This window comes from Carex rostrata, chromosome 34 (assembly GCF_964058835.1).
Source record: "Carex rostrata chromosome 34, lpCarRost1.2, whole genome shotgun sequence".
NCBI lineage: Eukaryota > Viridiplantae > Streptophyta > Magnoliopsida > Poales > Cyperaceae > Carex > Carex rostrata.
In genome coordinates this window covers 2183521-2197500 of record NC_135951.1, presented here as the reverse complement: position 1 = coordinate 2197500, position 13980 = coordinate 2183521, and the positions used below count along the sequence as shown (strand labels likewise).

The 13980-nt window shown below is 32.0% G+C and overlaps 1 protein-coding gene across 1 annotated transcript; it reads right to left on the bottom strand.

Moving 5' to 3' along the window:
* Positions 1 to 8845: 8845 nt before the first annotated feature.
* Positions 8846 to 13668, bottom strand: LOC144548860 (putative LRR receptor-like serine/threonine-protein kinase At1g51820). The gene is made up of 10 exons (XM_078297572.1): positions 13185 to 13668; positions 12926 to 13064; positions 12765 to 12836; positions 12405 to 12488; positions 11990 to 12126; positions 11376 to 11680; positions 10542 to 10673; positions 10250 to 10304; positions 9982 to 10162; positions 8846 to 9476 (listed from the first exon to the last, which is right to left on the bottom strand). The coding sequence occupies exons 1-10, from the start codon at positions 13666 to 13668 to the stop codon at positions 9008 to 9010; spliced, it is 2058 nt and encodes a 685-aa protein (XP_078153698.1). The 3' UTR covers positions 8846 to 9007.
* Positions 13669 to 13980: the final 312 nt, after the last annotated feature.

Genomic DNA, 13980 nt, shown 5'->3' with positions numbered 1-13980 from the left:
CATATATATATATATATATATATATATGAGGAGGGATCAAGTTACAACACTTGAAAGTTACATATATATAGAGGAGGGATCAAGTTACAACATTTTTTGAGTTACAACAAGTTACAACAAGCATTATTTATATTTTCAAAGTGCAAATCATCGATCCAAACCATTAGATGTGATCTCTACAATAAAATGTGCTTGGAGACCAAATTTTATATTTTTTGGAATTTTTTTACTATTTATTAAGGTGGGTACAAAAACTAGTCAAATTCATACCATTGAATTTTGTACCCATCTTAATAAATAGTAAAAAAATTCCAAAAAATGTAAAATTTGGTCTCCAAGCACATTTTATTGTAGAGATCACATCTAACGGTTTGGATCGACGATTTGGACTTTGAAAATGTAAATAATGCTTGTTGTAACTTGTTGTAACTCAAAAAATATTGTAATTTGATCCCTCCTCATATATATATATATATATATATAGGGTAAGGCTACGCTACTTCGCGAATTAAACGGGTTGTTTTAATTCGCGCTCATATCTCTAGTTTCGAAGTCCAAGTAGCCGATCCAAACCGTTAGATGTTTAATCTATATTAAAATGTGCTTGGAGACCAAATTTTACATTTTTTTAATTTTTTTTACTATTTATTAAGATGGTTTGAAAATCGCTGTTTTTATTAAAATTTTGCATCTTAATAAATAGTAAAAAAAACAGCGATTTTCAAGTCATCTTAATATATAGTAAAAAAATTTCAAAAAATGTAAAATTTGGTCTCTAAGCACATTTTAATATAGATTAAACATCTAAAGGTTTGGATCGGCTACTTGGACTTCGAAACTAGAGATATGAGCGCGAATTAAAACAGCCTGTTTAATTCGCGAAGTAGCGTAGCCTTACTCTATATATATATATGTATATATATATAGAGTAATGCTACGCTACTTCGCGAATTAAAAGGGTTGTTTTAATTCGCGCTCATATCTCTAGTTTTGAAGGCCAAATATTCGATCCAAACCGTTAGATGTTTAATCTATATTACAATGTGCTTGGAGACCAAATTTCACATTTTTTGGAATTTTTTTACTATTTATTAAGATGGTTTCAAAATTTCTGTTTTTATTGAAATTCTGCACCATTAAAAAACAGTGATTTTCAAACAATCTTAATAAATAGTAAAAAAATTCCAAAAAATATAAAATTTGGTCTCCAAGCACATTTTAATATAGATTAAATATCTAATGGTTTGGATTGGCTATTTGGACTTCGAAACTAGAGATATGAGCGCGAATTAAAACAACATGTTTAATTCGCGAAGTAGCGTAGCCTTACTCTATATATATATATATATATATATGTATATAGGCTGTGGCTAATTTGCTGCCGGCAGCATTTCTGCCGGCGGTGCTGCCACTGTTTTTTCTATTTTTTGATGTTCAAATGACAAATCTAAACCGTTAGATGTTTAATCTATATTATAATCTACTTGGAGACCAAATTTTATATTTTTTGGAATTTTTTTACTATATATTAAGCTGGTTTGAAAACCGCTGATTTCAATGCTGCAGAAATTTACTGAAATCAGCGGTTTTCAAACCAGCTTAATATATAGTAAAAAAATTCCAAAAAATGTAAAATTTGGTCTCCAAGTAGATTATAATATAGATTAAACATCTAACAGTTTGGATTTGTTGTTTGGACATCACACGGCTAAATATAGCCCCGGCAGCACCTCTGCCGAAATGCTGCCAGCAGCAATTTAGACAGACCCTATGTATATATGTATATGTATGTATATATGTATATATGTATGTATATATGTATATATATATATGTATGTATATATGTATATATGTTTATATATATGTATGTATATATGTAGATATGTATGTATATATGTAGATATGTATGTATATATGTATATATGTATGTATATATGTATATATGTATGTAGGGTCTGTCTAAATTGCTGCTGGCAGCATTTCGGCAGAGGTGCTGCCGGGGCTATATTTAGCCGTGTGATGTCCAAACAACAAATCCAAACCGTTAGATGTTTAATCTATATTATAATCTACTTGGATACCAAATTTTACATTTTTTGGAATTTTTTTACTATATATTAAGCTGGTTTGAAAACCGCTGATTTCAGTAAATTTCTGCAGCATTGAAATCAGCGGTTTTCAAACCAGCTTAATATATAGTAAAAAAATTCCAAAAAAATGTAAAATTTGGTCTCCAAGTAGATTATAATATAGATTAAACATCTAACGGTTTAGATTTGTCATTTGAACATCAAAAAATAGAAAAAACAGTGGCAGCACCGCCGGCAGAAATGCTGCCGGCAGCAAAATATATGTATGTATATATGTATATATGTATGTATATATGTATATATGTATGTATATATGTATATATGTATGTATATATGTATATATGTATGTATATATGTATATATGTATGTATATATGTATATATGTATATATATATATGAGTACGGCTAACGCGCTTCCTCTAGCATATGGGCCAAAATGCTTCCGGTGGAAATTTGAAATTTCAAAATCCAAAAAGTCGATCTGAACCGTTCATCTTCTTCTCCATATTAATATCTGCTTGGAGACCAAATTTTACATTTTTCTGAAATTTTTTACTATTTATTAAGCCACTTTGAAAATCGCTGATCCAATGGTTTTACTGTTTTGTTAAGCCACCGTTGGATCAGCGATTTTCAAAGTGGCTTAATAAATAGTAAAAAATTTCAGAAAAATGTAAAATTTGGTCTCCAAGCAGATATTAATATGGAGAAGAAGATGAACGGTTCAGATCGACTTTTTTGATTTTGAAATTTCAAATTTCCACCGGAAGCATTTCGGCTCATATGCTAGAGGAAGCGCGTTAGCCGTACTCTATATATATAGACACATATATATATAGATGGACTTGGGTGAGACGCGAAGCACCACGCGTTTGTACTTCACGCCATATTTTCATTTTGAAAGTCCAAACAACCGATCCGAACCATTAGATGTGATCTCCATATTGAAATGTGCTTGGAGACCAAATTTTACAATTTTTGGAATTTGTTTACTATTTATTAAGCCACTTTGAAAATCTGAAAATCCGGGTGAACAGTAAAAAACAGTAAAAATTTCTGGACCACCGGATCAGCGATTTTCAAAGTGGCTTAATAAATAGTAAAAAAATTTCAAAAAATTTAAAATTTGGTCTGCAAGCACATTTCAATATGGAGATCATGTTGAGCGGTTCGGATCGGTTGTTTGGATTTTGAAAATGGCTAAAATGTACCATGGAGCACCAAACGTGTATACTCCGCGTCTCACCCAAGTCCATCTCTCGCTCTCTCTCTCTCTCTCTCTCTATATATATATATAATTCGAATATTCTATTATTATCGGGAAGAAAATATATTTTTATCTTGTTAATTAACTAGCTATGTCACTACAAAATATACATTTCATTGACAAAACTTAATGAATAGATGATAACAAAAAAAATATTCCTCTGTAAATATACAAGATTCTAAAACAAGCGGATAAAAAAATAAGGATAAATATCCATATCTGTATTCGAATTCAACCAATACACAACTCTTAGAGTGATCCTGCAAGTTCAACCCAACTATTTAATTAGAACATTGCACAAATTTTATAATTAGAACTTGATTATTTTTTTTTACTAAATATTAGAAATCAAGTTACCCAACTATGTATGTATGTATGTATGTATGTATGTATGTATGTATGTATGTGTCTATGCATATGTATGTATATGTACATCTCCATTCTTATATTATTCACGTAGATATCCTGATCCGCCAACGGCTATGATGGAAATATGAAATTTCGGATTTAATATCAGCCCTCTAATCAAATAATATGTCTTCTTTTGATTAAATGCATTATTTTTACGTGTAAAAGTCTAAATTTAGTTAGAAACATACTCGCCACACATACTACCACACGATATGTTACAATTAAAATTGAATAGAGAACAAAATTGGAGAGAAAATCAATTTATTAATTTCCTTATTTCTCTTCTCCAGCTGTCTCCTATTCATTCTTTCCTTATTTATGAATTATAATTTATGATCAATTTATTTTTAAGAATATCAAATGCTGACATCTTTTAAAAAATATTTTATCAGAATTTGATATCTTATCAAATTATTTGATATCTCTAAACTTATTATATTACTCAATTTAAGCTAGCTACAGTGAATCTTTTTACAATTTTACTTCTTCAATTTTGATAAGATAAAATGTTATTTTTTAGGATCATGATAACAATCCCCGCAGGTCTATCCCCGCATTTATCCCCGCAGATACTGCCAAAAAAAACATGGGGGGACTGCTCAATCATTAATGAGCGTTTAAAAAATTACGGGTATTTAACTTGAAGCATCAAAGTATTTACATTGAATTTGTCAGGTATTAAACCCTCTGCAGTGATCTCTATTTATGAAAAAATAAATCAATCCATTAATTGTCCCCGCACAAAATTTCCTTTTTTTTTGAATCGTCCCCGCACAACTGGGGACCATTAAACATGGGGGGACCACTCAATCATTAATGAGCGTTTAAAAAACTATAAGTATTTAACTTGAAACATCAAAGTATTTAACTTGAATTTGTCAGGTATTAAACCCTATGCAATGATCTCTATTTATGAAAAAATAAATCAATCCATTAATTGTCCCCGCACAAAATTTTCTTTTTTTTTGAATCGTCCCCGCACAACTGGAGACCATTAAATAAACAATTTCCTCATCCAATGATAAATACTCTGAGACATAATGATAAATACTTTATGTTACATGGATAAATACTTTACATTATATGGATAAATACTTTATGTTACATGGATAAATACTTCTCATGCATACTTGTAACTTTCAGTAAAACATCAATGATAAATACTCTCATGCATAATGATAAATATTTTATGTTACATGGATAAATACTTTGTATTACATAGATAAATACTTCTCAGATATAATTGCAACTTACAGTAAAACATTAATGATAAATACTCTCGGACATAATGATAAATACTCTATGTTACATGCATAAATACTCTATGTTACAAGAGTAAATACTTCTCAGAAATAATGATAAATACTTTTTTGAACATCAATTAACAGATAAGCATTTATTAACGGGAATTGTTATTAGATAACAGTATAATTAATGCGATAATTGTTATTAAAGGAAGACATAATTAATGCGGTGATTGGTATTAAATGATAGTCTAATTTAATGCGGGGATAAAAGGAAATTTTTAGGAAAATTAGTGGGGGGATATATGGCAGTTAAGGAAGAGAGAGAGTGCGGGGAAAATGGGGGGATGGGAGTGGGGGGTTCCTGATAATTATTCTATTTTTTATTAGTATTTTCAGGTTCCTTCTTAGTTTCAGTTGTTAATTATATGGATAATTTATATTGAGGGTTTTTAGTAACATTAACTATAATTAGTGCCACAAAATGGAACAATTAATTTATTAATACGAATTCACTTTGACTAAATATTTTTTGTCTTTTTGGCTTTTGCCTATGAAATGTATATATTTCTACAAGCCATTTGTCTTCTTTCTTTTTTACCAAATCCCTTTACTTGTATCAAAGTTTGAAATTCAAATTGTAAATCAAAATTTAGATCTTTTTCATTTTATAATATGTTTCCGTTGCAATGCACGGGTACGATACTATTAGAGTGAGTCTATGATACTATGCATATTACGATTTGTTACTGTGCTACGGCTCTATATTCGAGTTTTCAAATCCTAACGGTTGATCCGAATCGTTCATCTTGTTCTCCATATTAATATGTGTTTGGAGACCAAATTTTGCATTTTTTTTGAAGTTTTTTTACTATTTTTTTAGATTTATTGAAAATCACTGTTTTTGGATGGTCTAGAATTTTCAGATCAAGTGATTTTTTAAATATCTAAAAAAATAGTAAAAAAATTTCAAAAAATGTAAAATTTGGTCTCCAAACACATATTAATATGGAGAACAAAATGAACGGTTCGGATCGACCGTTAGGATTTGAAAACTTGAATATAGAGCCGTAGCACGGTAACAACCCGTGATATGCATAGTACCATAGACTCACTCATACTAGTATATATATTTGTATGTATGTATATGTATATGTATATATGTATATGTATGTATATGTATCTCTATATATATATGTATATGTATATGTATATGTATATGTATATGTATATGTATATGTATATGTATATGTATATGTATATGTATATATGTATATGTATATGTATATGTATATGTATATGTATATGTATATGTTTGTATGTATTTATGTATGTATGCATGTATGTATGTACATGCATACATATTAGAATGGGTCCATTGATATGCACATGTATGTATGTATGTATGTATGTATGTATGTATGTATGTATGTATGTATGTACATGCATGTATGTATGTATGCATGTATGTAGTGCGATTTACTCTTTCAAAATGGGTCCATTGACTTCGATTTTTTTATAATTTTTTTTATAATTGTTGTAATGCTTCTTTATTTTTTAATTATTACAAACAAAGAAAATAATTTTCATCAACTCCAAATTGCAAGTAATATATGTTTCAAATATTTGATGATCATATTGTCAAAACAGTTATTGAATGAACTTAAAATAATATTTGCTTCGCCAACCTGATCGAAGAAACGACGCAACGAATCTGCCCTATTAGGCTATAACCTATTATTTAGGGCATTACTACACTAATAATCCATTGGAACTCTCGTTAAAATATTTTGTTTGACAGAGCTTAGAAATCAAATTGGGTTCTTAATGTTATAAATAAAAAAAGAAAAAAAAATCTTCGAAATATTTTCATATTAATTTTTATCTGATTTTTATTTCTTCTTTATCTTGCCGAATTTTATAATTAAGCAATATCGTACTAAGTGTTTTCTATGAATAGGCCCATGTAAATCCAAAAATTGTTCTTCATGAAGTATTGATTTAAAAGAACTTGGGCCTCAGGTCCTTGAAAATTGTGGAGACTATTTAAAATGTGAGGTCTTCTAACAGCTTGGGACTATTTAAACATGGGCCGCTATGATGATGAGAAACAAGTTACTTATATGTCATACGAACAACGCTAAGGGCAGTTAGTGTATTGCAAAAACACTACGTATCCGAAACATGTTTAAGAACATGGCATTGGCACAACACAACACGGTCAGTTACGTTAGACGTGTTGTATCTACACGTCTATGTGCTATGCTCATTTGTGAAAATTTCAACACGACACGGCACGTACGTCTAAACACAGTTGAGCACAGGTGGATATTTTTATAAACTAATTTGGAATGGAGGTATAATTCATAAAAGAATCATATTTAGTAATGTATAGTGGACTAAAATGAATAAAGACAAGTCATTTTCAAAAACCAGCACGACATAATCAAATACCAGCTAGCACAGATGGCCAGACACGCTTTATTAGGATGTGTTGTGCCGGTAGACGTATTGTGTTCATTTTCAATACTGTTTGACACAATGTACCAACTAAACTATATTCAGGATGGATTAAATACGTCACCACAGATCGTAATGAATATAATGTGTCACTTAAGGCTACTACAAACTCAACTCTCCCGCCTCAATTGACATCTTCCCTATCTTACAAGAGAGTTATCATAACTAATGGAAATAATTAACTAATGATGCCAAATTTCTTGTTGAGTTCTCAAAACTAATTTGCATTAATTTGAATATGATCAATTTGGCGGGAGGAATATTACTTTTCAGTGTATTCCATTTTCTCTGTATTTTTTTTATCCGTTTATTAGCTTTAGCTTTTCTAGTTTACGTTTATTTGTCATTTCTTTGATTTTGTTTTTTAGCTCAAGTTTGTTTGAGTGACTTGTGTTTATTTTGGCGGGAGGAATCAAACTCATTCAATTGATTTGGATCTGATTCAACTCATTCAATTGATTTGGATTCTACGGTCAAGTAACCAATCACGATTCTGATTTTGCGAACCATAGTTATACATTCGTAAGTAATTCATGCATTTCCTGACTGTTGAATAAAACAATTCGAATATGACAACTACAACAGAGTTAATTCTTAATGATGCAAGCTACTATTTCTTCTTTTGGTCTTGTACTCTTTCCAAAATTATATTATTTTTCGGATATAGCTTGCAGGATGTACAGTTTAGTGATCTGCATTTTATGCATTCTGATACAACTTACAGCTATATTTTACCTTAGACTAATTATTACTTAGTATGTGCTTTTTAAAAATGATATATATGATTGTAAAATACATGATCATCAAAAAAATTTAAATGATTCTCATAAAAAAAGGATTATAAAATATGACTTTTGTTATAAAGAGATATGTAGCATTAATTTTGCTCTTAATTGTTTGTTTCTTGTTATTTTAGTTGAAGAACTGAATAAAAGATACTAGACATCAGTAACTGAGAAAAGAAATGTTATTGGTGTCTTATCATTTATGTAATATTTCATAGCACGGAAGAAAAAAAAATGTATTGTAGACTGTTTGCATATGTGATGTTATGGGGTTAGGGTGCTTTAATCAGAGATTAAGAGGTTGACAAATAATAGCAATTATTGAAAGATCATTTGTATTGTTCTGGAATAGCTTAATAGTTAGAGTTTGTAAAACCATGATTAATTCTTATTCGTATCTATCTATGCAAGTCAATTGAAAGGAACCAAAATGAATTTATGGAAATTGTTTCATTATACTAACAGAGTTTTTGTCTTCTCAAAAGCACCTCATGACATAGGTTCCATATTCCGTACATTCATCCTCACAAAGAAAAACTTTAACAAATGATTTGCTGAATGTGTAAATGCTTAAATTATAATAATAAAACAACATGTCCATCTTTTTTTTAGTGAACAATTTTATATTAAACCATACCATTGACAAAGGACACAAAGGCAATGTAGCGCCATGCTATCTAAAACTGATATTTATCTTGCCGAAGGACCATAATCTGGTGGTAGTTTTGAATTCCCAATATGCGCCATCTCAAAATTGCCACTAAGGCTAGCACCACAAAAAGAATTTGTTTGATAATCACTGCTTATGTCGCCAGAAGCTTCGCTCCAAGTTTCAGTGCTAGACATTTCTAGACTCAGGCTTTCTTTGAGCTCTGCTACAACTGCTGTCATGTCAGGCCTCTTAGCAGGTAGGTCCGTACACCGAAGTGCCAGTTCAGCAACCTTCCAAATAGAGTTTAAGTTATATTGGCTTCCTATATATGGGTCCAATATGCTTTCTATGTTTCCTTTGGAGAGCCTTTGCTGCACAAATTTAGTCAAATGCTCGTTCCCTTGTGGGCCTTGACAGATTGGCATTTTGCCTGTGACGATTTCTAGCAAGACAACCCCAAAACTGTAAACGTCACTTTTTTCTATGAGCTGGGAGGTCAAGGCATAACTGCAGTAATATGAAAAAAATTAACAAACTAATAAACAAGTACATGAAGTAATGAAAGCTTGAAACAATAGATTAATTTCCCCTCAATGAACATTCTATAAATTTCAATTTATATACATTTTATACTTTTAGAGTAATATATTATGAATATTGTAAAATTGGCCCTTATTCGTAGCTTAAAAAGTTTATATGATTGATCTCTACTCACATTTCACCCTATAGCTTGAAAGTCTCGCTCTGCCTCTGAGTACGACTATTGTAAATTTTATATGATTGACCCCTACTCACGTTTGACCCTATATAGGGGAGTTTAATACATTAATGTCCTTTTGTTACACAAATTACTGTTTTTATTTTAGGTGAAGGTAATTCGGTAAACATGCATCACAGAGGCAACAAATCCCCTCACATAGGAATGAATCTGGGTCTAGTACCAATACATCCTAAAAAATGGATAGAATAGACAAGTCAGAAAGAACAGACTAGAGAGGCAAGGAGAACATACTGGGGATCCAAATAACCTGGTGTCCCAACAATTTTGGTGGAGACATGAGTGCCTGAGAACGCCCGGACTAAACCAAAATCAGAAACCTGTGCCTGGAGATTTCTGGTAAGAAGAATATTGCTGGTTTTTACGTCTCTGTGAATTAGTGGTGGATTGCACATCTTGTGAAGATACTCCAATCCTGTATGAAATGCAAACAAAGATCAGGTCACTGATGACCTGTGAATCAAGTTGTCCCCTGATGGCAACAGAAACAAAATTTACATACCTTGGGCAGATTCATATGCAATTCTGAGCCGTTGTTTCCATGAAAGAGGCTGAGTCTTGCCTACAAGTTAAAGATGTTAATTATAAAATATTTAAGCCAAAATTTTATCTGTCGGTTGTTTAGCACCTTGCTTTTAGTAAGACTAAATCCCTATCCTGCAGACTGCAAATTTTTTCTCTGATTGAATTTGACATATTGCAACCTTGATCCACATCAAAGTATTTATTATAGAATATTGGTGAAGTGCATAATTTTCAGTTGTAACAAGAGATAGAACTTTTAATTGTGCAACTTTACCTTTGAGCCGATCTTGCAGATTTCCTTCTTCAAGGTACTCATAGATGAGTGCAATGTGATTTCCGTCATTGCAATAGCCAACCAGTGAGACTAAGTTCTTGTGATGAACCCTCGACAACATTTTAACCTAGATGCAATTTTAAGATACATTCTGCATTAGGTGCTATGCCTTTAAAATGATACATAGTTCTAAACATTATTATACAGCGCTAAGTTTATTCAAAGTGTCACTTCCATTCAAGTATAAAAATTCATATAACCTAAGCTCCTGTTAGAAGAAATGCAGAGCATAGTTGTGCTAGGTCCTGATCACTGATGCAAAATATAGTGAATTATCCATGCTGCATACTATAGGGTGTGTTTGGATGTGTTAAGAATAGAGACTATTCGAGAATAGGAGTAATTCGGAATAGCAATGTGCATCCAAACAATATTTTTATTACTCGGAATAGCTAGAATAGCTACTATTCTCTATTCCTTGTGAATGTTGTTATAGCTACTATTCAGAAGTGTGAAGAAAGAGAAAATATTTCCTTTTCGAATTTCTGCCAATACAGACCCAAAATGACAAAGTTGACACGACTTCTACTATCTCCATATCGTGAGAAATCGTTTGAGACCCTACTTGCCTATCTTTTCTCTTAATTAGCACCATTCCAAATGTACACCGAAACAAGATTTTTACTAATCCGAATAACACTATTTTCACATTAATCTGCAAATCACTATTTTTTTTCTATTCTCATCTACTAATCTCAAATTTCGCTATTCTAGCTATAGCTCCCAACCAGACATTATATATATGATGAATGACAGATATGCTTGTTACCTCATTCAAAAACTGTTGAATCCCTTGCGAAGATGATTCAGAGCGAACTTTTATGGCAACTTTATTTCCATTTTCAAGTTTGCCCTTGAAAACTTCACCAAATCCCCCAATTCCTATTTTTTCTCTGAAGTCATTTGTGATAAACTTCAACTCAGCAAAACTAAATTGCTTTTTGTCAAAATTTAGTCCCTTCCCTCCAGCTCCAAACTTCTCAGGGTCCTTTGGGTCATCAGATACAAGGGAGCTATTTTCTGTACCTAATGTTCTTGGGTCCTGGTGAGATGGCGGTGGGTTGATGCGAGGACCTACAAAATACAAATCATTTATAAAATGTGAGGAAATGCAGGTTTACTGGGCAGTTAAACTCCAATGTGGATATAATTTCTTTTTATTTATGGTCATTTTTCCAGTGTATCTGGTATTCAATGACATCCTAAAAATTAAAGTTTGTAATGAAAAATTACATATAGGCATATAGGCATATATGCATATACCAATAAAAAATGTTCTTGATCTCATGCCCTCTGTATGGGAAGTTGCAAGTAAGAAAAGTGAAAATTTGAAAATTTTGACTACAAAAAGAAAGGGAAAATTAATAATTATGCAACAATTACTTTTCTTCTTCTTCTGGTACAAAAAGAAAAGCACCACTGCTCCAGCAATCAGCAACACGATAACTATGGCCACTATTACAAAGATAACTACTTTCGAAGATTTCTTGTGTCCTGATTCACTCTCAGTGCTGTTGAAGCTGTCAATTAAGATTTTGGTCAAATTATGTGTATCCAGGCTGCTCGTTCATGACCTAGGCCAGCATATGGGAAGCTACCTTACCGACAGAGTAACTCAAAATTAGATCAGGACCTAGCATTTATTGTCTGATAGTTTTTAGACAGTTCTGGAACATCCAAGCATGGGATGCCTTGCTACTTGTGGATTATGGTATCAATCATAGTAAACAAATTTGTTCAAAGAAGTGGTAGGAATAAAGGATCATTAATTTGATCAATATTGGGAACATAAACATACAGCACTGTCAAATGACCATCTTTTTGTCTTTTTTGGAGACCAGGAGGAAGTGTTCTTGAAAGACCACTGTTTTCTGAGATGTCCCTGCAGTAAAAAAGAACATTTGTTGATATGTTTGAAATTCATGCTCTGGCTAAAAAAATAAAGGGTTCCCTTGTCTTACAAGTATGTAAGTGATGTCAATTTATCCAGAGAATTAGGAATGCTGCCCGACAAATTGTTGTGAGATAAGTCTCTGAAAGGATTATAAAAGTGAATTTCATGTAAGAAACTGTCTAATTGCTTTGTTACAGGAATGTAAGAGATGCTATTCTGACTTGCTTAGAAAATGCTTTTTTAATGAATGTTAAACGAACTTACAAATTCTCAAGCTCAGTTAGGTATCCAAATGCAGATACCATTGCCCCGGTTAATCCACTGGTTGATAGATTTCTGAAAAATATAGAACTTAATTGCTTCTGAAAAAGAACCGATACAGAGAGAAAAATTCAATTATGGAATGTATTGGATATAGAACTTACAAAACTGTGATCCTAGGAATATCAGAGGAATTAATTGTACAGCTAATGCCAGTCCAACTGTTGTTGGTAGGAAGACAAGGATCACCATTCCACCCTTTTCTTATACTATAACTCGCCTTGATTGATTCAATGGCTTTAACTGTATGTGTATGGAAGATTAAAATTTTGCTTAAAATGTTGTAAACTAATTTCTTATCAAATTTGTTTGTCTATCAGAATTATTCCACTAAGGACAATATAAAAAAGTTTAGTGATATACCATCTCTGGTATCTGTGGGTAGCATTGTCACTGGTAAAATTGTGTACAACTCAAATGCATTGAGTATGGGTGGGAGAGTTGCTCTTGGGGAACTCTTAATTGACACATTATAATTTGTGTGGCCTGTATGGGTGTACAAATAATAAGCTGTCATAAGGTACTTCATGGGAGCAGGTTCCATGGCCAGTTTCTCTCCATTTGCATAAATGTTGAACTCCCTGAGACTAGTATTTTGCAAGACCTCGATCTCAACAAAATGGAGCACAACAAAGAAGATAGTTGACTCGTCAGATGTCGACCATGTTAGGTCAATGGAGCTGTTTGCTATTGAGGGAACAGCAGCTGTCTGTAGCACCGGGGATGGTACCTCAAATGTAAAGCCACCAATGTCAGAGCCTGTGGATATTGCCTTCCATGAAGAATCTGTGTAATTAAACCACAACCGGTCGTGGGTATCGTCAGGGTACCTGCTCTCGACCAACATGATAGATACCTAATATTAATATTTTAATTTGAAATTTGACTTTACTGAACTTTATTTAATTTAACAAAAGTATCACTCAGTTTTGGGAGGTGAGAATTGATCATTACCTGAAAATTTGGTGTTCGGGATGATTTATTGTAGGTATTAGAAGAACATAATCGAGAGCAAATGGACAACTATAATATTTGATAATAAACGCTACATTTTGCATACCTCAACAATGTATTCTTTGATCCCATATCTAGTCTATCATAGAGATTCAGGGATTGCGTAGCGTTTGCAAGTTCATAGAGAGTGTTAGTCAATGGTCTC

Coding starts and splice junctions, on each gene's coding strand:
- LOC144548860 (XM_078297572.1), bottom strand. CDS start 13,668: ATGTTGGTCGAGAGCAGGTACCCTGACGATACCCACGACCGGTTGTGG. Junction 10,674..11,375: donor TTCAACAGTTTTTGAATGAG/GTAACAAGCATA, acceptor AATTGCATCTAG/GTTAAAATGTTGTCGAGGGT. Junction 9,477..9,981: donor CCAGGTTATTTGGATCCCCA/GTATGTTCTCCT, acceptor ATATTACTGCAG/TTATGCCTTGACCTCCCAGC.